General features: G+C 40.4%; 1 protein-coding gene across 4 annotated transcripts in view; it reads left to right on the forward strand.

Moving 5' to 3' along the window:
- Nucleotides 1-866: 866 nt before the first annotated feature.
- The window catches only part of gas2l3 (growth arrest-specific 2 like 3), a 28,463-nt gene continuing 2,658 nt past the window's right edge, over nt 867-26,671 (forward strand). The window contains exons 1-8 of one of the 4 annotated variants that reach the window (XM_030149389.1): nt 3,326-3,462; nt 13,689-13,745; nt 21,171-21,357; nt 22,873-22,991; nt 23,452-23,593; nt 25,011-25,074; nt 25,172-25,313; nt 26,272-26,376. In XM_030149389.1, coding sequence (XP_030005249.1) covers nt 13,722-13,745; nt 21,171-21,357; nt 22,873-22,991; nt 23,452-23,593; nt 25,011-25,074; nt 25,172-25,313; nt 26,272-26,376 — 783 coding nt within the window. In that variant the 5' untranslated portion in view covers nt 3,326-3,462; nt 13,689-13,721. Of the gene's footprint in view, nt 875-2,677; nt 2,683-3,325; nt 3,463-11,336; nt 11,532-13,688; nt 13,746-16,139; nt 16,144-21,170; nt 21,358-22,872; nt 22,992-23,451; nt 23,594-25,010; nt 25,075-25,171; nt 25,314-26,271; nt 26,377-26,671 lie in introns of those variants that run through there. The other 3 variants (XM_030149390.1, XM_030149391.1, XM_030149392.1) reach the window with 3 other exon arrangements.

The following is a 26,671-nucleotide window of genomic DNA, read 5'->3' on the forward strand; positions in this document are numbered from 1 at the left end:
AAATACAGTTTACTGGTGGTCAAAGCAGAAATCATTTTGTAGAGCTGAATGCTATAAATTGAGACAGTTTGCAATTTTAGACATTCATTCCCTCGATTTGGTTTTTTCTAATACTAGTCAGAGCATTCTGTTCTTCATACTGGTCCAGTTAAACCTGCAGTTCACATCAGTTACTTATCACAATATGTAATTTATGAACAAGTCAGAGACTCAAAAGAATGACAACCCATTAAAATAATGGTAAAATTTGTATAAAGGTTATTGAACTTCTCAGGACAGGATGTGTATTTTCTAAACGCCTGTCTTCCTATTCTTCATGTTGACAGTTGCTGTTACAAATGGTAAAGAAATATCAGTGGGTTTAACTAGTAATCACTCAGTGGTTCATAAACATACGCCCACTGTAAAATGAGTCACTGATTCAAAAATGGCAAGGTTAGACAAAATACATTTTGACTACCATTTTTGTGGATGGCCTAATGGCATTAATTTGGCATCTCAGCTTCTGTTTTAGATTAGCTTTATATTCTGGTTTCTACTCTTGTTTAACTGTTGTATGAAAGATCATATGTCCTGACTAAAAATTAAATTAGTCAGGGCTAACTTTAAATAAACAAACAAACCAAAAGAGTGTTGAGATACATATATTCCAACACTGAACCAGGGTTCAAAAACAAGTACCACTCATATGTTGCATGTTACAAGTGTTGTAAATTAAACATTCCTACTTAAAACTCCTCCTGTTTTTGGACCTTTGGCTCCACCAACATTTTGCCTGGAGATGTTTTCTACATTGTTTCTCAGTTACTGTGTGAAATGTGTCTTTGTCCTGTTTCATCACTAGGTGGCACTACAGTTACAGTTCAGAGGTGTGGTGCCAGAGACTTTCTTTATGTTAGCCTTTGTATTCATGCTTGGTATGCTTGTTACACCTTGACTCTGTTGTCTTTGCATTGTAAATACAGATCATAAAATATGGAACACCAATACTAACAAAAAAGTTTATATCATTTATTCTTGTTAACTATACAAACAGCAACATCTAGACAGAACGTGGAATAGAGTAGAGGACGCAACAGTGTCACTAACTTATCCCAAAATAAAAGTATCTACTGCAACTTTTTTCCTCCTGATTTGGCCCCGTAAATAGAGCCTCTACATTCAGAATAGATTTGGATCTTCATAGAGGTAGTCTGTTATTTTAATGCATGGTCTTGACATCTGACTTAGCAGTGAATGTAGTCAGTAATGTGATCAAAGTCTGGTTCCTGTTACTGCGGAAAACCCTGATGTGTGTCTAATAACGTTAGCCATGGCTCAAGTCCATACAAATGTTTTCAGAAGGCAGGAATCAACTCACCTAAATACAATGCATCCATCACTAACCTATTCCATCTTATGATACATCCACCATAAAAGGCTGATCAGATCATTTAGTGTGGTCCAAAACAATAATATTTAGTACATGTCAGTGTTTAATAGATAATGTTTCATATTGTTTATAAAACCAAACAGGTGAACTGGAACTGAGTATGGAATGCAATACTCAGTAGAGGTGCAACAATACAAATGAAAGAATGCAGATGATAATGTTTTATGTTAATTTTTATTTTGTAAGTGGTATTTTTTATTTGTTTTGAGATAAACCAGTTCATATTAAGACATAAAATAAATGTTGTTGAAGAGCATGGTAATGTTAGTCAATACACTTCATAATTTCTGCACTATCTGAAAAACCAGAGAACTAAGTTTTACTTAATGTTCTTTGCAGAAAGGCTGTCTCTTAAATAACTGGTCACGTACTGTAGTTGCATTTGTTTCCTTGCTGGCAACAACAGAACAATATCTACTTTCAGGGAGCTTAAAAGGGTCAGCTGGTGGGGAGGCTGGGCCGGCAGCTGGAAGCCTGGCTTTTTCTTCAAGTATTTATAACCAAAAAAAAAGAAGAAGAAGAAGCTTGGACTGTTGGCTGCCATGGTTTCACTCCACAATGGTAAGGGTGCGGCTGAAACTCAACACAAACCTGTCCTCCCTCTTCACCGGATGAGGCAGCCCTGAATGGAGATAAGTGGTTGTAAATGACACATCCTCTGCTTTGTTCACCATAGTAGGCTGGTGTTTGTGTGGGTTTCCCTAATGGCTGTGGTGATGTTCAGAGGGAGAGACAGTGGTAGGACTTCTCTGTCAAGTGGGGGTGTCACCTATTGTTTAGGCATCCCTCAAACAACAGGCAGCCCAGCATAGGTCACCAATTTTTCAAACTGATCATGTGAACATTTATTTATCTTTTAGAGTGCTACAGTTTTTTCCCCCTTGACAATCAATAATGTGTTTGGTACTCTATTTTTCATTTCATGTCATTTTGTCTCACAACCACAATCAAGCAAAGGTCTATACCTTTAACATCTGGAAATTTTAAGCATCAATTTCCTACAATTTTTGTGCACCAACTTTTGTTTTTCTTCATGAGTTTAAAGCATTGATTTTATTAATGTAGAAGGAAAACACAAATCAATCAATCAAATTTTATTTATATTGCGCCAAATCATAACAAAAGTTATCTCATGACACTTTACATATAGAGTTGGTCAAAACCAGACTCTGGCTGGTTCGAAATTTCAGCTTAAATATGAATGAGATGCATATTCATGTCAGTGATAAGTAACTGATAGCTCAGCTCTTGTGTTTCAATTCAACAATTTTTGAACATGATTGATTTTAGGATTGTTCAAGCTGACAGAAAATATAGATTCACCACACCTTTGAGCAGAACTGATCAAAACATGAAATCTGTAAAAGAAAAAGGATGAATTAAAGCTTCTGTAGAACTGTAGAGCTTTATTTTTGCCACTAAAGAGAAGTTTATGGGAGCATATACAGGAAGTTAAAAAATAGAATAAAGACTCACCACTATTAGACACATGCTGTGTCTAATAGTCTAAACACCTCTTATTGAAGGGTTTTTAAATATAACAGATAGATAGATAGATAGATAGATAGATAGATAGATAGATAGATAGATAGATAGATAGATAGATAGATAGATAGATAGATAGATAGATAGATAGATAGATAGATAGATAGATAGATGTCATGTTCTAACACATGTTCATAGTTGTGATTATATATATATTTTTTGTACGAAAACGAAGAGAAAAGGTTGGAGTTGTAATTGCTTAAACTCAAATGAGTTTGACACACCTGCTCTGTTTGTGTGAATGGGTTTTCATTTTTCAGTAAACTGACACTCAGGTGCGCCCGTTGGCCCGCCCCACTGCGGAAGAAGTGCTGTGATTGGCTGGTTCGAACAGCGCTGCCCACAAAAACACCCAGAGCAGAGAATATGAGTAACCCGTCTGATAACTGGAATACCAGCCGCACATATTCCAGGACAAACACTTTAAATGAACAACAACCGCTCCCACTGCTTCACATACGGACATACTCTTGTAAGCGCTTCTGGTAAGTGTGAAACTTATACAATTTTAAAGCGGAATAATGAGAAAAAGATGAGCAGAGAGTTTTTGGGGAGGTTTTCCTCATGTTTTTCTCAAAAATCCATGAGGGAGCCGCGTGGACGCTCCTGTGGTTCACATCGGCTCTGAGCGAAAACACTGAAACACCGTTAGGTTGTGTCTCAGTGTTTCCTAAAAGTTTTGTCAAGTTAACAACACCAACGAAGGATGCTTTCCCCCCAAGTTTCTCTTATCATTCAAAGTGTCTCAGATTCTTACCTTAAAGTTACTATATTAATGTCTGTATTGTACCATTCATTTTCCCCCCTAAAATCTATGATTGTGTTTATTATAAGTAAATGATGCACTTTTCCCTTTTGCAATAAGCCATATTCAAGTGTCACTTTTAAGGCTGTAGTTTAAGCCAATTTACACCCTGCTCGTTATAGATTTGTCTGTTACATAATTGCATGTAATTGACTTGGACAGGTCTCTGCATGCTTGTATTGAGTGTGAAACAACAACACATATACAGTACAGTAGTCTATAACACCTTGATTGGCAGGTCAATAACTAGGTAAGAGGATCAGTAGTTTACTGGTGCAAAACTAATACCCTGGAGGAAGCTGCAGGTGAGGTGATGGATATTAAATATTGTGAAGCTGCACAGGCAGATAGCATCAGCTGTTTTCAAGTCTATGAAGAAGCAAGACACTAAAAGGGCTTAAGTTGTGAAAAACAGTAGGTACACATGCTGCTGTGTTGTGTTTTTGGATCAAAGCATGCTCTCTTTATCCTGCTGAGGTACCTATTGTGCCAAGACAATTAGGTGTGAGACATTAATATGAAGTTTAATGCATGTGCCAGTTCTGGTTTCCTGTTAAAGGAAAAGGATGAAGTAAGGGCCTGGCAGGTGCTTCCTGCAAAGAGTGTGACAACAGACCCTCAGACCTCAATGAGAAATCTGTAGTGATATTTGTTTTTGTTCTTGGCAACAGAAAGGTCAGTTTGTTTCTACTGTTTAGGGAACATTTGACTAGATTTTACCTTTATTTCATTACATATAATATGATGTAAATGTATCGCATGACTCATGAATGAGCACGGGTATATTCGGTATTATTCATTCACATAGACTATCCATAAATACAATACGAAAACTTATGTGTAGTGTTCTGTACAATCAACACCATGAGCAGCAATGTTTGATCTCAACACTAATCAGCTGATGGGCCTTGACCTCCCCACTGCTCAGCTGTTCAGACTTGTGTCAAATAGCATTGAAATTAGAGTCTGTGTCATCAGGTTAATGTGCATCCTCTACTCCAGGGGTGGCCAACCCTGGTCCTGGAGAACCACGATCCTGTGTGTTTTAGATGTATCCCTCTTCCAACACACCTGATTCAAAATGATAAGCCTCTCATTAAGCGCTGCAGAAGCCTGATAATGACCGTCAGGTGTGCTGGAAGAGGGAAACGTCTGAAACATGCAGGATTGTGGCTCTCTAGGACCAGAGTTGGCCACCCCTGCTCTACTCCATCAAATAAACACTCAGCAGACTATATATGACTGATAGATTTAAGTGTTTGAAACTTTTCTTTTAAGTATATCATAGATTAAACGTTGAGATTTTTCATAATTTTGTTCTTGGTGGTCTTGCCAGAAATTTCCCTAGTCTGTCGCAACCAAAGCAGGTGAAAAAAGGGCTGATATTTGTTCACTTGGTGGTGAATGTGTCTGCTGGACAACATTTTAGACAACAGTTTACCATGTAAGGTAATAGTTCCTCAGTTAGGTTAGTATCATGCCAAAATTTTGCTTATAGTTTATAGTAATGCAAATCATGTAAGCAGTTAGCATCAAGTAGGTAGTCCCATGCAGTCAGACCAATTTCCACACTTTGTTGTCTCTGCATTGTCCTGGAGAGGTTCAGCACCGTCCAGTATTTTTCTGGAATAGACGTACTAGACTGTCTGGGTTGTCTGGCTACTTTGTACCTCTTTAAACAAATCACCTTTGTCTTGGGTGGTAACAGTGTATTTTTAAAATGTTGTTGAGAAATTGTTGTAGTGGAATTCACACATGAGCAAGGGTGTCATGATATTAAAAGGATTAATCTTTTCAAAGGAACACAGCATAAAAAAACGTTACCTTTTGCAAACTTGCCATTCACAGAGTGCAATTTGCAGCTCAGAAGTTGGTGTTATTTCATCAAATGAGGGTGACTTCAAGATGGCCAAAGGAAGAATTTGGTAGATGGTTGGATTATATAGCTCCTTTTATTACTTAAGAGCATATCCTGCGAGCTAGGCTACCAAGTAGTAAAGAAATCAGAAGTTATGCAGATTAAGAATCAAACATACTGAAAAATGTTGTACAAATACACAGGTGTTGTTGGGCAAGATGACAGTTTACTTGTATATTAAAAAAAAAAAAAAAAATACAAACCATGGTTTGTTACACATGGGCCACCTAAAGAAAAAGAACATTTTCCATTGACTCAAACTACTGAAACTAAAATAAAGTGTTAGTGTAATGTTAATAATTTAGACTGTGATCTACCAGCTGATCATTGACAATAAAAAATACAAAACTGTCGCTGCCTACCTCACAGTGAATGAACACACAGATGAGTCACTACCCCAATTCATCTATCTTCATAATCACCATCTGCTTGATCTCTGGCATCAGGCCTTGTGTTTTGGACCTGCCAATGCCCTGAAAAGAAGTTAATATAGAGGCTAACGCACAGATGAGACAAAGGAGCTTAATGAGTTAAAAATGCATGTGGGCACATATGGGCTACGATGCTGCATGTGGACACAATGGAGATGATAATGAAATCTTGGATTACCCTTCATTTATTTGGGATATGGCTTTCAGGAGGGGAAGAGGGGAGGGGCCTTGAAGTGTGGGTTTGTATGTATAAGTGTGTTGACGGGGTTGCATTTGTAACTGCAGAGTGGAGCTTACATGATTTTTTTTTCTTAGTTAAAGTGAAAAGAATCTCTTGTGTTGGATCAACATAAAGTTGCACTCACTGAACTAACTGAACTCAACTTATCTAACAGTGAACTGAAGAATAAAGGTCAACTGTTGTCCGAGGCTACACAACAGACCCCTCAAGTTATAGCTGCAGATTGAAAGACCAAGTCTTTACAGCTCAAGTATTTAGCTCACTGAGGACCCTTATGGAGGACAGGTTTTACCCATTGCGTCTTAACATCACAGAGGCTGATTAAGGTGAAAGGTGCCCAGTTTTAAACCCTCCTCCCCTAAACACTCACAATACTAAGATTATTATGTTACAAACGAACATGGCTAATTAGAGTGAGCCAGGTGACCTCTTGACCTTCTGCTGTCTCCTTGTCCTGACCTTCTTTGAGGAGTGAGTGGGGAAGGGGCGAGTGGGATGTTTGTGCTTTACAGGCTTATCTAAACTGACCCTGATAAAGCCTGTTACACGGCAACACAACCTGCTTAGACAGTGTTGTTTATACCTAAAATCTTTGATAGCATATAGATATGACAAGGCAGCAGAACTCTATCACTGTGTAGTTTTTTGTAAAGTGTTAACAATCAAGGAGCTTGCACTTTTGTTCATTAGAAACTCTCAAACGTCTTTAAAGCAGGAGTGGCACAGAGTAGATCAACGGTCAGTTTGGTGTTGTGCTTTGAGTTTTTCAACTGGCAGCCTGTTGGACGCCTGCACTCAGACTGAAGAAATGATGTCATTGCCGTTCGTTGGCCTCTTGTATGTATATGTGTGTGTGACGTTGGCACCAACGGCTCTGAATTGTTATGCCAGACCCGGTGCAGACTAAAGAACCCTGTGTTGGACACCGCTGACTGACTCAGCTAAATGACTGCTGGTGTTATTTGGAGAGGGCACTTTAAAAGGAGGAGGAGGATTCTGGAAATTAAAGTGTTTAAAAGGAAGGACCATGCTTTACAGAACTACATTATATAGTTTTCAGACTGCATCTTATCGAATTGAGGTCACAATTTCATTCAGAAGTCTGAGAAAGTTTCTAAACGTATGGAAATAAAATGATCTCTGATTTGAAATAAAGTAGTACATATGTGTCACCTGACTTTACTATCAATCCCATGTTTTCCTGACTGTAAACAGCTAAAATTGTACATGAGGTAAGAAAACACTTGCTATCAGCATTTGACTAAGATGTTTTACGTAGATACATGCCTGATTGTACCTTCTGTTTGTGGAAAGCTTTGACTCCAAGGACCATGTTTTTGGTTGTCACATGCACCAGGCGATGTGCTGCAGACCCAGGAACATTTATACTGACCTGGAATCAGCTCACATCGAGTCATTGGTGGTCAAGGTTATGTGAAGCAGGGTGGTAAGGCTGATCCTTAGTCAGCATTGGGGGGCTTTGAAAGCCTGGAACTGACCCAGTGGCGTGTAGTGAGCTGTGGATTAGCATCAATAAATCAAAATGGGATTGGCAGGTGGCTCCCACTCATTCAAGCCTTTAAGATGGGCTTTACTCACAATGTCTCACCTCTGAGGGAAGACCCCTCCAACAAGGACAAGAGGATGAAGGCTAAGAAATGTTATAATCTGACTTGAAAGAGAGGTAGTCTTTTTGTCATGGCAAACAATGATATGCAAGCTTGTACAGGCCCAGGGGGAGGTGAACTGCTTTTGGAACTGAAGTTTTATTAAAGATGTAGGGCTCACTTCGTCAACAGCCCGCTGACGTATATTTACTTTTTTCATTCTCCTGCACTGAATGAATCTCCGTCTGAACACAGTGCAGCCGGGCCCCATCTGTAATGAAGGAAGGAGGCCAAGCTCTAAATGAAATGCTCCTCCGACAGAGTAATTAAGTCCAGACACAAAGGGCTCAGCAGGAAGGAGTTTAATAGAGGAGGAGTTGGTATTCTCTGGGGGGAACTTGGGCCCAGTCGAGCCCTTTTGGACCGCGGGGAAAGGGAAAGGCACAGGAGGTTCGCTGGCGTTATGTGCTGGCCTGCAGCCACTTCACACCACGGGTACTGGGAGAAAACACACAGACACTTCTCACCCTGTTCTCTTTGTCCAAATTGTCTATAAATGCCTAAAAATAGGTCATGAAAAACCTCTAACGAGACTGTATCCTGCAGGACGCATACTTAAGTTTGCAGTTGTCACATATGCAGTAAGATGAAAACTGGGGAGGGGGACACTGTAATGATGCTAAAATATAGGGAATTAAATAATGAAATGAAGCATATTTTTTTGAAAAGCTCCACAGAAACACCTCAAGATCCTTTAGTTTTTTTAAAGAGGTATATCAAACATCGTCTGTGATGCATATGTGGTTGTTTTTTTTTTTTTTTTTTTTAATTGTTCCTAATTTTAGGTGCGACACACAAAACCATATAGTGGAAAATCAAAAGGACAGCCTGAACATTCTACTTTTTACTCATTATATAATGCGTTCTCATTTCTTTTTTGCACTTATGCACGGGTGCTCGCATGTACTATTAGAGTGCCGCTGGCTGCATGCTTGTGACACGTGCTGTGTGTTGTGATGACGGAGCGTCGGTGAAGTGGATGCGCTCTGCTGTCTGGAATAGCCCTGATCCTCTTAAATGATTACCGGCAGCAACGAGATAGAGGCGACCTGCGTGGAGAACATACAGACAGATGTCTCACCCCCACCCTCAGCAAAACACAGACACACATCTACAGTATGTTTAGCTCAGGCTAAAGGAAGCTCGGACTAGATCTCTTTCCTTTAATAGACTCAAAATCTATTATACCCCTCATTTATACACAAACAAAAGCAGTTCCAGTAATTTATTCACCACCTTTTCCTAGGAGGAAACTGTTTACTGAGCACCGAAAGGAGAAAATGGGACTCTCAATAGAGAAAGTTAGTTGAATTAGCTCTGGCACTTTACTTCAGTTGATACTAATGAAGCTTTAGTGTAAAACAACCCTTCAAATCAGCTTGTGTTTAAGGGGTCATTTAATATGTGTTTGGAACGTTTACCTTTTGTGGTGTCATCACGTGAAGGTTGACTAAAATAGTAGTTTTCCTCGAGCAATAAAACCTGAAACAAAGATTTTATTTGATTCGCAACAAGAAATACAGGTTAGGTAACCCAAACCTGACCAGGGTCCTTTGTGTACCACGTTTTTTGTGCCTCATTTACTGACTTGATCCTTACTCAGTACAACTTTAGAAATACACAGATCCCTAAAATGTGTTCCGGAATGAAAGCTAATGCTTTGTAAACCTGTGGAAAGTAGCAAATGTGAACAAACATCGTGGTGAACTGAAATTCTTACAAACTTGGAAATTCCCACAGTTCACTTTAAACAAAGCTTTTGCAGTAGTGCCAGAATTAACATTGTTCAAATGAAGTACAGCTTGTTTGCATTCATGAGCATGACAAAAGACCAATGCAAGGTGATCCACAAAGCTATTTTTCCCAAGGAAATCTAAGAACATAATCTCAAAAACTGCCAGGTTTTCAGGACATGAAATGCTGTTTGTTGACAGAAGCTGGGAGGCAATGAGGGAAACATCATGCCACAGAAGGATGGCAGAAGAGGGCAGCATTATTGGACATTTTTTGCCTCTGACCGTTTGGGAATGTGCGTGGTAGTGCTCAGTGTCGCAGTGTCAGGCCATGGCCTTTCCACAGCCACTCCCAAGTTCAGCGCCACTATAGAACATGTTTTGTCTTTGCTGCCTCTTTTTGGCTTCAGTTCTTTCACCCTCCTCCGTGCTTGACATTTGACAGTGTGTGTGGGTGCCTTTGGTCGCTGTAGGGAGTCACGCTCTCAGGCTCTGCCGGGGCCCCAGATGCACACAGCTGGGTCTACAGCCAAAGATTTGCCCTTTGTGCTACGCTGTTGAGTGCGACCCTTGATGAACGTCTGTGTGCTGTGAAAGAGGCAGAGCCATTCTTCCTAAAATCTGAAATGTCGTCTTTCTGTCGACAGTTTTTAAATGGTGTTCTCAAAAAATCCTTTCTGACTTGGCTTGGATAACTCAAAACACGCATTCCATGCTTTCCTGATCAGTCGGTGATAATTCTAAAATCTTCAATCAAATCAGGAGTCATGTTTATGCTTGAAAAGTGAGGATATTGTGCAATTTCATGTCCTTATTTCAGTGGTTTGATCCACTGATAATGTGTGTTTGGAGAGTTTGCCAGGTTTTCCGCAACCAAAAGTGAAAATGACAATATGCATTTGAAGTTAAATTAAGGTCTTTGCCTCGTTAGAGTGGAGTTTCAGTCATGGGATCGTGTCGTCATTAAAGCAAAGCTGGTTGAAACAGCTGCGAACAACAAACATCTGTTCATCTGATTGGATGAGATGACGTCATATTTTGTTCTCTGCTGTTTTGGACACCGTTTCCTCAGGGCAGTTTTGTAAGAATATTTTCCGCACAGATGCAGATGCACCTTTCTCATCTACAGCAATCAAAGCACCAGAGCAAGAGGCCCCCCTCTTATTGTTTTCCTGCTTCCCACCTCAAACTTTCTGCTGAGTGCTGCTTTTGGAGTTTGAGGGAGAGCTCTGGAGGATTGAGGGGGAGCTTGGGAATGAAAAGGAAGTAGACGTAACCCCCTCTACGCCACCACTTCGATCCCATCCCATTCCATTCCGTTGCGCTCTGGTTGGGGAGTTCCTGGTTTGCCTGCTGGCTTGGAGATGAGAAGGAGTGTGTGTATGGTGGGGAGGGTGGCAAGCTAACAAAACAATAGAGGCTTTGTGAGAGGGTCCCACCGTGACAGGATTGTAAGAGGGGGGGGATCAGGGGGCGGTCAGGGCTTAGCGAAGCGTAGCCACTTCATTAGTCAGGGCTCTCCTTTTGCACCTCCTCCTCCCATCCATCCTCCCTCCCTGTCACACTGGCTGCCTCTCCCTCCCCGCTCACTCGTGGAACCACAGAAGCAGGAGTCGCTCTGGCTCGGAAGTGCTGAGCAAATCGGGAGGGTTTCAGCTCAGCACTGATAGCGGTCATAAGGATGATCCCTTGAGGCTCAGCAGAGTTGTGTGATGCATTTTCTTGGTCTGACACCGCACTGTTTTTTCTTTTCTCTTAGGTAAGCCACCTAGTGTTGTCCTCCTTCCTGTCCCGTCCTGTTTTTACCTGCTGACTTGCATCTTCTCCTTTGAGCTGCAGGTTTGGCGTCAGCTGACTGGACGCAGCGTTCTTTGAACAGCTGCAGATGTGAATTTTGTGTCTGGTTACGGAGGTATTTGCAGATAAAATGCAGGTGTTTTTGTGTTCGTCATGTCAGTTTCGTCACTCTGTGCATGTGGCATCGGTGTAAATCAGTAGAATATACAAGTGCTGCAGTGTAGAACTTTCTCGTAGGCATTTTGTGTAGAGTTATTGTGTGTGTTTGAGGCAATATTTGTGCGTCTGCTGAGCATGAAGGGGGATGGTGGCAGGAGGGAGACTATTGCCTCAGCTGTGTTGACCAAATTATCAGTGTTATTAGGATCTACATGCTTGTGATTGCTTTCCCCTCCACCCTCCACCTCTCTTTGTCAAACACATACACACACACACACACACACACACATGCACACACCCCACTGGGGACAGTTGAGGGTAATCCTTCACATCCTGTGTGGGAAAGGGCAGAGAGGAGCACTCCGACTAACCTCATCACTTCCTCGTGAGAAAGTCTGATGTACTAAAACTCACTTTGTCTAGTTATAACAACATCCTTGCAGCTTTTTACCCAGTGGGCTGTTCTCCGCATCCTGAGTTTCTGCTTCTGGCTTTTACCCACTTTAACCCCCAAGGACCTAAACAACCGCCTGTGATTAAAAGCATCTACTGATATAAAATGTTTGATAGCTTTGGAACCACTAATCCTATCTATACATATAAATAACTTAGATAAAATGCAGTTTCTCAGCTTTTCAGCAACATCAAATATGACCCATTTGGTTTTTCAGAGGCTCCGTCGTGAACATAGAAACACTGTCATGTGCAGCATTGATTCACCAATAAAACCCATGTAGTTTGACAAATGACATTGTAGTAGATGTTTGTTTTTACACTCAAAATGATATATTTTGTTGAAAAAAAAATCATTCTGTTTTCTCTGTTCCTAACCTTTTGAATTTACTGATTTTTATGAACATCTACATGATCAGTAACTTCAATATAGGAAAGTACTTGATTTTCACTAAAAGATGCGGAGGATGAAATTATACATGCTGACAAAAGGATAGATGTGGCGAAAAATTCATTTGGAAACCACTACAAAAGTAGTACTAGGTATTTAAGGGTTAAAAATCTGTAATTTTCTTTACTCTATCTCAGGACATGCTCCTATATAGTATTCAGCAGCTGATTCACAAGGGAGTTCTACTAGAATATTTTTACTTGCACGCTCATACAGTGACTTTAAAGAAGTTGTTTAGATAAAAAAGCCTCATGTCTGAAATTTGTTTGAGAGACTGATAGACTAAATGAATTGTCCTGAATGAAACTTAAAAGTAGCTGTGTGGATCCAGTTAAGCTTGGGGGTCATTCAGAGGGTTTGGTGTGTTTTTCCCTAGAGGAAGGAGGCTCCTGTATGGGGCTGGATGATTTATTGAGTTGCATACAGAAAAGCTGCTGGACCCAATTATATGTCCACAATCTTTGACCATATTATTGTTAATAAATATAAATAATGACTCTTGTGGTTTTGTTATTTTGCCAGACTAGACATTCACAACATTGATTTTTTTTTTTTTTTTTACACCAGGAAAAAAAAACCAACAAGCCTTTGCATGCCATTTATTAAGTAATTAATCAGCATAATTGGTCAGTCAATCAAAGCCTTAATCAGCATTCACACTGACTGATTTAAATTGACTAAAGAGACCAAATTATTGCTGGCCGAGGTCTGTGACATGAGGGATTTTATGCTCTTTGATGTTCTATTGAATTGTACTATCTTTGCTAGTTGAAAAACGAAATTCATAGAAATTACTTTTGACTGAGGGTAATTACATTTTGGCAATTTTTGTCAAACAATGAAAAAATGATAGTAAAAGTGATTAAAATTGAAACTATACATTTAATAGTAAGCATAAATCTTTTTCTTTAATTCTTTTCACCTCAGCCACTGCTGTGAAAAGCTTGTCAAACATGTTAAATCCTGTGTGATGAAATGACACCTCGGCAACAAAGTGACAGAAACGCAATTTTATATAATCTATTTTAATCAATTTGTCTCTGTTTCCTTCCACAGAATGAAAGAAGTGACTCTTGTGTGATTGCAGTCATGGCTGTCCAGACTGGCATCCAGGTAGGTCCATCACACACAACAAGGTGACTTTGCTTGTGAACGAGGTGCATGTTGTGTTTCGTTTTTAGATTGTGAGACTGTATGTTTGAATTGCGCTGTGGAGTCGTGGGTTTCTTTATCGACCCACCAGTGCCAGTCTGAAGGGTCCATAAATTGAGTTGCCAAGACTGTCTGTTTGGCACAGACTGGGGACTTTTCCCCCAATTTGGCAGAGTTATTGAGATTAAATAAAGAACTGCAGACATCTGTCTCCTACTCAACAACTGTGGCGAGCCCACCTGTGTTAGAGCATGCCGTCTTGTTGTTGTTATGCATGTCTGGCGTTCCATCGCTCGGACCCCGAGGAGTTTCTCCGCACATTTTTAGGGGGAGTGGGTGGAATGTGCAACACTTTTTCCCTTCCCCTCCTAGCAACGACGTGTCAGCCATCCAAAATTCAAAACAACAAACATATCTCATTACACTTTTGTCACTTGGCGACACTTTGTTGAGAGGGGCTTTTCTGTGTTTATCTAGTGTGGAAAGTCTTGACTCTCCCCATTTTTAACTGTAGAAATGCAAAATATGTAATCCCAGTGGTGTGTGGATAACATGTAGTGGCAAACCTCTCCAAGAAAAGCCAGTGTGTTGACAAGGGTGTGAAGAGCCTCCACAGAGCGGGTGATGAACAGTGGTCGGATGCCGTAACTTCAGATCCTGACATGCACATTTACTTATGTCAGGTATGTTTGGATTGTGTGTGTGTGTCTTAATATACTCAATCATATGAATAATCATATGAATAACCCATCAAAAGACAATTTAAGGCTGCATTTTTAATCTTTTGCTTTTTAGTAAATGAACATTTTCTCAGCAATGTTAAATTTGGTAGTTTATGTGATTGTGGCTAGCCTAAGGCATCTCTAATTTTCTAAGTAATCTTCCCAATACCAGCCTAAAACTCAGTGAGATGTTAATACTAGCTTATACCTGCTTAACTACCAGTTGGATTACTTTATCTTGTGCCTGCATCATTCACAGTCAATAAAACCATTGGTAAAATAAAGCCTTAATTCCCATTTTAATACTTTAATTAAGTAATGCACCTAAAAAGAGAAGTGTACAAAGCTATTCAGGAACATGCAATGAAATCCTTTTACTCCATTCAGACCCTAAGAGTGTATTATAGTGCATCTCTGTGAATATTGATCTATATCAGACCACAGTGATGCTGCAAACACAGTAACACTGCAGCTACTTACAAAGCTCAGCACAGAGCTTCACTGCCCATGTAGAGCACAGTCACATTCGATAAACCGTCACACTGTGACTGTTGTTCAGCCATGCTGAAAATGTATTCACTCATGGAAGTACAAGAAGCATACGCGCACATGTATTAATGCAACAGTAAAAATACAACCATGGTAAAGTACAATATCTGTAGACCTTGGGCTAGTGCCTGAGCTGATCTCAAATCTGTTGTGATAGCCATGTATACTTGGTATGACCTGGAATCCAGCGTGAGGCTAAAATCTTTGCTTTTATCAGTTTTGATAGTTCTTTGAGCAGACAGATAATTGGGAAAATGAGTCGAGGCAGAGATGATCACCGTGAACTTCAACAGACAAGAAAGCAAAGAGCCTCCAAGGAAAACATCACTCACCGTCTGCTGTCGGGCTGATGATGAGCTCTTGAATAATCCAGACTCAAACCACTCATCTGATCTCCAAAATATTCCTACTGGGTTTTTTTTTTTTTTTTCAAATTATTTTTTATAAAATTCCCTCACCAGATCCTTGCCAAAGTTTTTTTTTTTTTTTTTTTTTTTTTTTTTTTTTCTAGGCATTCACAAAAAATGGCCCAATATCTTTTGGGTGTGACATGACCTCATTACCTCAGCGCTGTCAATTCCAAAAGAAAAACAATGAAAAGTCAAAGGTCAACAACCAGGTCATAGACTGTTTAAAAATAGACATTTAAGTGGCTAAAATACAGGGGTCTTAATTGGGGAAATTATTTAGGCTAGTGTGTGTGTGTGTGTGTGTGTGTGTGTGTGTGTGTGTGTGTGTGTGTGAGGTCAAATCTTAATTTTTAATCAAAGTTGTGGTAAAACATTTGCCATTAATTTTTTGGACCAGCTGCTGCTTTTCTTTTCCCAGCTCCAAAAAGGGAAATATGTTCAGGCTGTAAATTTGTCAGTCTAGTGTAAGGGAAGTGCAGTTTGTTGGACACACTCTGACGGAATAAGGATGAATATTTCTGTTGCGCAGTGGAAGGATTGTCATCATCCTTCCTTCCACTATCTGTGTATTATCACTTTTAAAGCTCCTGATGACGTGGAAGAACAACAACCTCAGAGCTGACACTACACCCTGAAAATGGTGTGTTTTGACAGAGATGCGTGTCTTTGTGTGCTGTTGTCTTATGTGGGGATATAGTTAAAGAAAAATAAAATTTATTGTCCCCTGAGGGAAATTCATCTAGGGCACAGTGCTACATATCATTGCTTCACAGACGAGATAAAAAACATCACGTGGACACATTATAACAAAGACAGTTAGTCTGCCATATAAAATAGACATGGACTACACGTGACAATCACAACACAGAACATATAAAGACGCCTAAAGTGCAGGGAGAAAAAAAAAAGTGCTAAAGTGCTGTTTGTTATTTTAATACCATCAAGCACTGCCTTATGGGGACTTGTTCCACCAAAACAACTTCTGACACACTATTTTGTAAATACAGTTGCAGCATTCTGCACCTAGTGACGTCCAAGAACTTTTCCCTCTCATCCAGAATGATAGTGGATGATACCAGATGTATCTACAGTACAGGCACAGAGTGACCAAAGTGTGGAGATAAGTCTGGATATGCAGAACTAGTGTAGAGACTGAACACTTTAGCCACTTTTACACAGAGATCCCGGAAAAAAGGTGAGATGGTGATCCCACCTTTTTGCCACCATTGACCGATTTACACCGCCAAGACAAAGTTCTAGAATCAAAGGGGCGGTGATGCAGCGTATAGTGTGACGTATAACTTGTGCCTCAGAAATACTCTGAGCGTAGTGGTGTTGGCTCTCAAAATAACAATGGATATCAAACTGGAAGAAAAGTCCAAGGCACTCTCTTTAAACATTAAAATGCCTTTATTAGCATGGCACGGTCATATCTAGACCCTAAAAACACTTCAACGCATGCCAGCCTCTAGCCTTCATCAGGAAGTCAAAAAATAAGCCTTTTTGACTCGAGGGCCTTGGATTTTTCTTCCAGTTTGATATCTACAGGGTGTCCCATAAGTCTCCATACATAGGAGACATAATACATATGGTTCTAACATGTATTTCTTTATATTTCTTCTTTATAGTTCTTCAGCAGTGGAGGACACGCATTGAAATGTGTTCCCGACAAAATGGCAGTCATATAGAGCATATTATATAAATAAAAATGGTTTATGTCAAGAAACGTTTATTTTTCCTATGTATGGAGACTTATGGGACACCCTGTACTTTTGAATCCCTTTTTCCAAAGGGCACCTTGAACAAACTCTTTTTTTTTTGGTCCGAGAAGCATTCCTTCCCATGAATTTTTTTGAACAACAATGGATATGTTCTAAATGTTTGTGTTGTAAAATTTCAAAAATGAAACAATGAAATATAAGTTTAAAAAAAAAAAAATCAGCAATGGAGAATCAACAAAGCGCAGTGATGTTTATTTTTGTGATAACAGCTGGCGGATCTTGGCGTCTCCCTAGTTTGACATCTTTCTGGTCGCGTTAATATGTTTGTTTACTGTACACGGCCCACGCTCATTTTTAAATCCCCCCCCGGCGCTGGGGTCGCACACACAATACGTCCTCAAAACGTCATACCTTGGTTGCAGAACGAGAGGTGTTCCTTTTACATAGCGTTCCGGAGTCATGATTCCACCTTTATCATGGCTCTGTTACTACCTCCAGAGGCGTTGCAGAGGTGGGACCAAATGATCCACCATTTTGTTTACACAGATGTCATTCCAGAATAAAGGTGAAATATTCCCGAACACAAGTGGTGTGTAAAAGGGGTGTTTGAAACTGGTCTAGCTTCCAAGTTGGGTTTGTCAATATTTTTAGTCATGTGATGGGTCATTAGAGAAGTGGTTTTTAATTTATTTTTGTTTATGTATACTACTCATAAGGTACAGCTACTTTGTCACGTGTCCCAAATACAGTTGTCTCATGCATTTCAACTATGTGGATCGGAATAATGCAGGAACCAATATGACAGTCAACTGGGAGAAAACTGTCTTCTGTCCATACAGCAGCTCCATGCATAGGTTCACATGGCGTGTTTATCGCATGCCAGTGGATCTTCAGTCATGAGTGAAAAGCTTACGTAACAGGAAAGGCTTTGCAAACATAGGTAATATCAGCTCAGAAGGTCCTGATGTTACGCCAAGACATAACTATTGTAAATGCAGTTTGTGGTTCAATGAGGATTTTTTTTTTTTTTTTTTTGTGTGACCTAATGCTATTAACACTGAACGCAGCTCATTTCTCAACATACCATTGTGTTACCTGAGGATTATTAGTCTGCATTCATGAACCTAATCAGGACAGAAGTGACGTAAGCAAAAAGATTTAAAAAAAAGCTCACGTACAGTATGCAATGAAGGTTTTAGTTTACAACATAAACCTACTTTAAAACAGAATACTCACTGTAAACCTGTATCCAGTCAGGTGACGCATCACTACTTGGATTATCCTCAATGTTTTCTAATTGGCACAACATCTTTTACGTAACTACGATGGCTTAGTGTCCAATTAGCAGGACGTAGATGACTCCATACCTTGTTGTGAACCTACAGAATCCCCACAGGCAGCCTGCTCTCCTGAACTCTTACGTAAAGCACATCACGTACAGAATGTGAGGGCAAGGATAGGTGAGGAAATCAGATGTTTTAGTTACCTTCTCCCACTGTTAATGTGTGTGTTTTCACCAGTCTTCGTTCTCTTCCCCTTCCCCCATATTTGAGTTCAAAGGTCACCCTGATGGGGTTGAGACTGGAACGAATGGCTCCACCGCTGCACTGCCTACTTTCTGTTTTCAATAGAGAATCCACACCTTTTATCTTTGTTGGTACACGATAGAGGATTAGTAGATTTTTAGGGAGTGATATAATATTGATCTTTCGGAATGGGCAAGATGGGTTATTCTATGGACTTTTTTAAAGTTTTAGTTTTGGTGCGTCCTTCTAATAATGCGATCTGCCTTGGTCTCTTTGACACCATTCCTGCTTTGTAGATGCACATGGGGGACATTTGCCCTTTTGGTCTGTCTGTCAGAAAGACTTTCTCTGGGCCATTGTTAAGGGTCTATTTTAATCCAAACCATTAAGGATACCCTGACATCTGTATCAGCATGTTGGATGACATTTTACTAATGGCTCTCACTAACATTTATTTTCCGTTGCATCTTTTCTTCATTAATTTGTGTGATTTGACTTTTGGTCATATAAATAAAATTGAAGGGCTTAAAGACTTTAAAATAGTTTTTTAACACATTTTATATATATGTATAATAAAGATTTAGTTATTTCCCTAAGTAAGTAAATTTTATTTGTAGAGCACTTTTCAGAGTCACAAAGTGCTTTACAGTGCAAAGTACAAATAAAATACAATTAAAATGCAATTAAAATATGATGAATACATAAAGTGCAATCAGTTTGTAGCAGCCCTGAGTCAGTTGAGAAATTAAAAAGCCTGCTTGAACAGGAGTGTTTTGAGGTGTTTTTTTAAAACTCTCTACAGAGTCCCCGGCACAAAAGGGGGTATAAACAATGACAAAAACAAAATAACATCAGCTATTAATCAAGTTGTTGTTTTCAACATCAGCCTGCAGGATTGCACTTACGCTAACCAGACTGCCACTGAAAATGAAAAACAAATTGGAATAAAAGATCTTAGTGCAAGTCATATCTCTTAGGACATGAGTCTTATGTATAACCCATCCATCTACAATGACTATCGTCCTCACTCTTTACACTTCCTTACCTGACTTTCTAAACCTTTTCTGACAGAAAGCCGAGGGTGTTCTCCCAATGGACTGATAGAAACCTACATTTGTTTTTTTTTTTGTTTTTTTTAATATACTTCTCATGCCCTGTTTGTGAAGCAGTCTTTTGTACTAGCAGTTATTCTACAAAGTGAAGAGAACATGGATATGATGAGGAGTGGTCTGCAGTCTGATATCTCCTGTTCATTCTGTGTCTGGTTGTCTCACTGGAGTTGTAGGAAACCAGTGTTATTTTGGCAGCTGTGAGTATCAGCAGAAGTACATTACAGTATAACCGCCTCTCTGTTGGACTACCCAGAAGGCTTCCTGTTTGTAGGCAGTGTGAACGCAATGAATTATGGCTTCAACAAGACTCTCCCTTGTTTTAAGCACAATAACTCCTTCACCAGAATGGATGCAGTGTTCCATTATTGCTCGATGACATGTGATGGACATGAAGATTAAAGCCTGTTTCTTAAACAGATGTCAACAATCTGGACGGCTGAGGGAGGGTCGTCCAGAAATGCCTTATGTAATGTCTGGACAAGACATTGTAACGCACATCTGTTGCCGTTTTACTAGATTATCCATTCCTTTGCCTGTGAGCAACTGACAAATGAAAACGATATAACAATACTGTGTACTGTACATTTGAGCCTGTGCAGTTTTCTATGTTTATGGGTCTGTGAACGCTGGCCACAAAGAACAAGGATCCAGCTAATTTTATCCATACCAAACCAACAAGACTACAGCAAAACATGGGAGTCTTTAATGTGTTCTTTTCCAAATCCTTGTAAACAACAGTACAACACTGAAGAGAGGAGAATAAAAAACAGGGAGGGTGTGTCAGCAGAGATGGATATGATGGGACATGGAGAGCTGGGATCAGCGTGTCGCTCCAGGCACTGAGCCCTGAACTACAAACTAGAGCTGTAGTCAAATACAGCAGTGTTCAGTTGACTTTCTGAAATCATTATTAAAAACAAATACAGACAGTATGGGCAAAAAAAATCTGAAACATGATGAAAAATGCAAGTGTGACAAGGGAGATGTTGGGATGTTGAGAGGCTTTGGGACCACAGTTGTAACCAGGCCAAGTCGAAGTGCAGTGGCGGTGTCAGAGCGCCCTGTGCACGCTGCGAGCTCCAGCCGAGCGTAGAAGTGAAGTGTGGAATGACGGCATCCCTGCCCCTGCCTCTCTGCGTGGTTGGGTCACACAGATTCCTCTGATATTCTCACAATGCAAGTCTGAATGGTAACTAGAGTAAAACAATGCTGCGGTGGCTGCCGGTGGTCGAACCACTAACCGACATTCTTAATGGACTCTGAGGTGAGGTCTTAGAACTCTGTCTTCATCCTGCTTATAAATCTTTCTCCTTTTCTCTTTTCTTTTTTCCCGTTCCCTTATTCAGGTATGGTTTGGCGAGAAGTTCGATGCCCCCTTGCTGAGCCCCAGGAGCCCTCGCAGCCCTTTAGCACAGCGGCACGGCCCTGGCCTCACAGACGTTTTCCAGTATGACCAGTGGCTGGCAGTGCGACACGAGGCCACCCTGGTGCCCATGCAGGAGGATCTGGCCATCTGGCTCACTGGCATGCTGGGTAAATACACTCTGATTTTTGTTTGATCAATTGACTTAGTTTGCCTGTTCATTTTAGCATCAGTTTTCTCTGTTAGGCTATGTTTAGACTGCAGGCAAATGTGGCCCAAATCCAATTAATTTATTTTTATTTATTCATTTATTTTTTGCCTATATGTGACCTGTATCTGACCTGTTAAAGACAGTTTGAACATCACAAATCCGATTTTTTTTTTTTTTTTTTTTTTTTTTTTCTTCAAATCTGACCCAGGCCACTTTTGTATGTGGTCCTAAATCCAATATGTATCTGAAATTCTGCAGTGTGACTTCAGTCTGAATGGCCAGGTTGTATTTATCCGATCTTTACGTGGTTGAAATGTGACGGACGTTACATTTCTGTGTCCCAGGAGTCTTACTTCCGTAAACACAGTGCGTGCCTGCGTGGTCACGTATTACATCAGGACCTCTTTTGCGCATGCGGGTCTATTCAGGGTCGCATTCAGTTCACACTCAAAACTGATAGAAGTTGCATTTAATGTGTAATATGAACGAGCACACAAAAAAAATCTGATTTCACCAAAAAATCTGAGTTGTGCATTAAGACCTGCTGTCTGAATGTAGCCTTGGATATCACCTCCTTTTTATTGGTTGGGGAAGCGGAAGAAAAACGGTGTCAAAGTGTCCCGACCTGTGCATATGTTAATCAACACTCGTTAGTTGCATGCTAAGTTTCACCCTCGAGGCCTGGAAAATGCAGAAGCACAATTGACACGGGTCTCCCATGTAATTGGATTTGGTTGCTGCTATTTTCAAACCCATCCACAGACACAGCAGAAGAACAAAATCCCTCATTTCATCGTCTGCGCCATTATACTGACATCTATTGTCCCTCATGACACAATGGATCAGCGAGGAAACTGAAACTGACTCTATTGTCGACTGGTGAAACTGCTTCTTTTTTTGGTGGGGTAGAGGCATTTAGTCTTTCTCATGAGGAATGTGGGCAGGTACAGCACACTCAACAAGAGTTATTGGAGCTGTGACCGTGATGGCCTGTATCCCACATTTGTAGACCTCTTTAACTGTTTGACCGTCCCTCATTGTCAATGCTGAGGTACCGGATGTTTCAGAAACAGGTGGCGTGCAGTGGGTAAAGTTTCTTGCCTCTGGGCTCAACTGTTGTGTTGAAAATAAACTTTTGTGCAGCAAACTTTGTCACTTAGTATAATTGTCATTAGTGATGTGAATAAAATTCTCAGTGGCCTTTGAGTCTCCTCAGGCAGTGATATACAATGAAAGGTCGTGAGAGCGCTGTAGGTCCTAGAGGAACCTGTTTTTTTTAGGTTGTTTTGTTCAGTGTAGTTTTTTTGTTCACCTACACAAAGGAAGCCATAACTTAGACCAAGTGGAGCCGGCGTCTCCCTTAAAGGGCATTTGCAGATTAAAAGTTTGAAACTATCGTCGACTTGGTGAAATGATTTGCATTGTGCTTATGTTGTACATTTCACTTTGCATCTGTTCACTTTTGCATTTGCAGGAGAAGACGTGAGAGCCGAGTTTTTCATGGAGGAGCTAAACAACGGCGTCAAACTCTGCCAGCTTATCGGCGTGCTGCAGACTAAGATCGCCCAGAGCTGCCCCTCCGCACTCAGCAAGGTGAGTCAGGCAGCACAGATGAAAATAGCTCAGACACTCGTCCAAAGGGCAGCTTTCATGCTCACAGTGGGGATGTTTGGGGAGAACGCTGCAGGACACTGTATGAACAAACCTCAGACTCAAACTGTTGTGTATTAAATATCCCAGACTGGCCTGTGTCTTCCACATGCTCCTCCAGAAAATTAAGTTTACAGAGTTTCATAACTCTCTATCCACTCACTTAAGGCTCCAGTGTGTAACATTTGGGACAATCTAATTGCACAAATGAAACGTAATATAACTATAATTTTCTTTTTATTGGCAGGTAATTGCATGAAAGGGTTTTGTGTTTGTTACGTTAGAATGAACTGCTTATGTCTACACAGGGAGTGACTTCACCGCTGTGTTGTTAAATATCCCACACCGTGCCACACACATCTTTCTATATTGACTATAATGAAGACTCTATTTTCCCTGACAGCTTTTTCCCACAAGAAAGGTTGCATGTAAGCGAGATGCAACCCCTGGTTCCTTCTTCGCTCGCGACAACACTGCTAACTTCCTGGCATGGTGTCGACACATCGGTGTAGAGGAGACCTACCTGTTTGAGTCAGAGGGTCTCGGTAAGACTGATTTTAATCTGTAAATACACAGTGAATGTGTTCTTTTTGTAAATTCATTTATACAGAAGTGAGTCAAAATCTTTTCTTTGCAGGATAATAAGCCTGTAATTCTGTAGTCATGCTACCAGCTTTCATAATAACTGCATAAAATATGGCGTGCAAATGCTTTTGCACTAATGTCATGTAGGTCATCTGTTAATGCTAGCATGTTGATTTTAGCCTTTGAACAGCCACAATAAAGAATGATGCAAACATAAGGTATTATTAGATTGTCTGTCCTAAATTCATTTGCACAAAATGTAAATATGTATGTAAGCAGATGTGACCTTCTGAAACCTGTTTTTGGGTGGATATGACATCCTGATAACCTTTTTCCTGGTTCCTGAAACTAGGCTGTAGAGAACACGGTTACACATTTATAGAAAACTTAAACAGTCTGTCACAATCCCAGTTCTTCAATAGGCTCAAGGTTCATTTAATAGAACAAGGACGTTATCAATAAATAACTTCACCTCGGTAAATTTTTCATTTTGAAGTTAAGATAATCCACATAACAGTAGTGGTATTTTACCAGTTTTCCTTCACTTGTCTTCATCAGCCAAGTCATTCTTTTGAATCAGAAAGAATGTATTATGATGAGTTTTCCTGCATGTACTTTTTGGCCACTGTCACCTCTCTAAAATTCTAGGACTGACACCTATTGGAAAAAAATCCTCCCTTTTTTCCTTTTTACTTAGTCAACTGAGTTCAAAACAAAGTAAAAACTGGCTGCGTAGAGGTGAAGGGCCAGAAAAATGGACTGGTGAGAATAAAGAGACCAGGCAACAAACAATATGTAGAAATATACAACGTTTTGTGTTGGAGCAGATGTTTGGCTTCATACTGAGGATCTTAACCGGGTGAAATAGACTAGATCTCAGCCATAAGCTCCTAATAACTGAGTAGAGCTGAGTGTGTTGTGTAAGCCTCACTTCTTAATGGGTTAATAGGATCTGTCCCTGAGAGCAATATTCTGGAGTACACAGTACGGGGATCACTTTATTAAAGGTTATCGTCCCTAAAAACAGCACTGGTGTGATTTAGAGGAAACCAAAAGCATCACAAGTTCACATTAATGGAAAGATATACTTTTGTGTTTGTTACAAATCATCATATAGTTGTTTTATTAATACCCCCAAGACCCTCGTAAAGTTTTACTCTCAAACCTCTTCTGCATGAATCACCTCACATCTCCTCAGGGAATAATTAACCTTATCTTATGTGCAAAACATCACGTTTTCAAATGCAGCATGTGAGTTCTGGCCCCATATCCCTCTCATTTGCTGCTCGCTGTCTGAGAACACAAATGGCAGCTGCTGCTTCACATTATTTCATAATAGGTTGTTAATTTCAGCCACTGTTGTATTTTCTGCTTCAGTGCTGCATAAAGAGCCTCGGCAGGTTTGTCTGTGTCTGCTGGAGATCGGCCGCATCGTCTCCAAGTAAGTACAGAAGAACTTAAACCTTTTAGGGTAAAAGGAAAATTTACTGATGAGACGATCATCGATGAGCGTGTGCAAACTGCTGGGTGTGTCTCAGGTATGGTGTGGAGCCTCCTGTGCTGGTGAAGCTGGAGAAGGAGATTGAGCTGGAGGAGACTCTGCTGATGGCTGAGGAGCCACCACCTGCTGTCAAAACCTTCAGTGTGTGCTGCCAACACGGCGGCCTCTACCAGCCTGGGGTAAGTTCTCACTGAACGTCTGGACGTATGAGCAGACACCACAGTAGTAAAAAAAAAAAAAAAAAAAAAAAAAAAAAAAAAAAAGACGATCTCGTGTTCATCCACTTGCCTTCACCTCAAATATATGAAATGTTTTGCGGCTGCAGCTGATCACGTTAGCTTCACATAGGTGGTCCATGTGCGACCCAGTTGAGGACGAGCCAAGATGGCGTCAGGCAGCGGCTCTTGCCGCTTCATTGCCACCCCACAGGGAACATGACACATCACAGCTGACCATGTGACTCTGCCGGCACCCTGAGACTCACTGTGACACGTGACCTCCAGGCTACAAATATATGTCGTGTTACATACAGCACACCAACTCACTGCTTCATGCACTTTGAAAACCTCATTTTCACAATGTCCAAATACCTCCCCTAACTAAGGTCATACAGTCAAATGTATAAACATAAGGTTAACTGCTCTGATGTAGCTTATATCCCTTGTCAACTTCAGTGAAACAAGGCTGGAACACTGCCAGGGTTGGGGGTTTTATTCCCAGAGATGATAGCAGTGCTAAAAATAACTGCATTCATTGAAGTGGAAGACATTTTGGTTAAAAGCATCCACCAACTAGCATATGTATTCCCATTTACCCTTCCTTATTGAAATAAGCAGCTTATATACACTGTTCATATCACAGTTCCTTTGGTCAAATCTGTCTCCATCTCCTGTCTGTTTGGATATTGCTATTTTCAGCCGTCTGTCACCATGTCTGACTGTGAATGTAACTGCACTAATAGTCTGGAAAAATCCCAGACTCCTTCATATGGAGGAAACATAAGATGATGTACATAAGGAAACATTTCATTTTCTAGCTGTAAAACCATGAAGCCAGATGCACTTATGTCGTAAATTGATTAATAAATGATCAGATATCTTATGGTATGCTGCTCTTTTGTTCCATCCTGCCTTGTAGGAGCATGGGATGGACGACCCACCCTGCAACTGCTCCAACAGAGTATCCATCGAGTACCTGTCTGAGGGCCGCTACAGACTGGGAGACAAGACCATCTTTATTCGAGTGAGTGCCATAAACTTGAGGATGTCTGAGCAACTGGCAATCTGTTTAGTTCCACTGCATCTTCATTATATGATGGTTAATATCTGTATTGCAAACAGATGTAGCACTTGCTTAAATAAGAATAGACAGGACACACGGCTATAAATACAGTCTTTAGATCCTAAAAAAGATGCATAGTAGGATACACACTGGTGACACTGTCTTGTGCTGTGTGTGTTGGTGGGTGTGCGTAACATGTAAGCTTGTTAGTCAGTAGCACAGATCTGCATTAAGTGATTACATCATAATGTAGTCG

The sequence above is a fragment of the Sphaeramia orbicularis genome, chromosome 12 (assembly GCF_902148855.1).
Source record: "Sphaeramia orbicularis chromosome 12, fSphaOr1.1, whole genome shotgun sequence".
In the NCBI taxonomy this organism is placed as follows: domain Eukaryota; kingdom Metazoa; phylum Chordata; class Actinopteri; order Kurtiformes; family Apogonidae; genus Sphaeramia; species Sphaeramia orbicularis.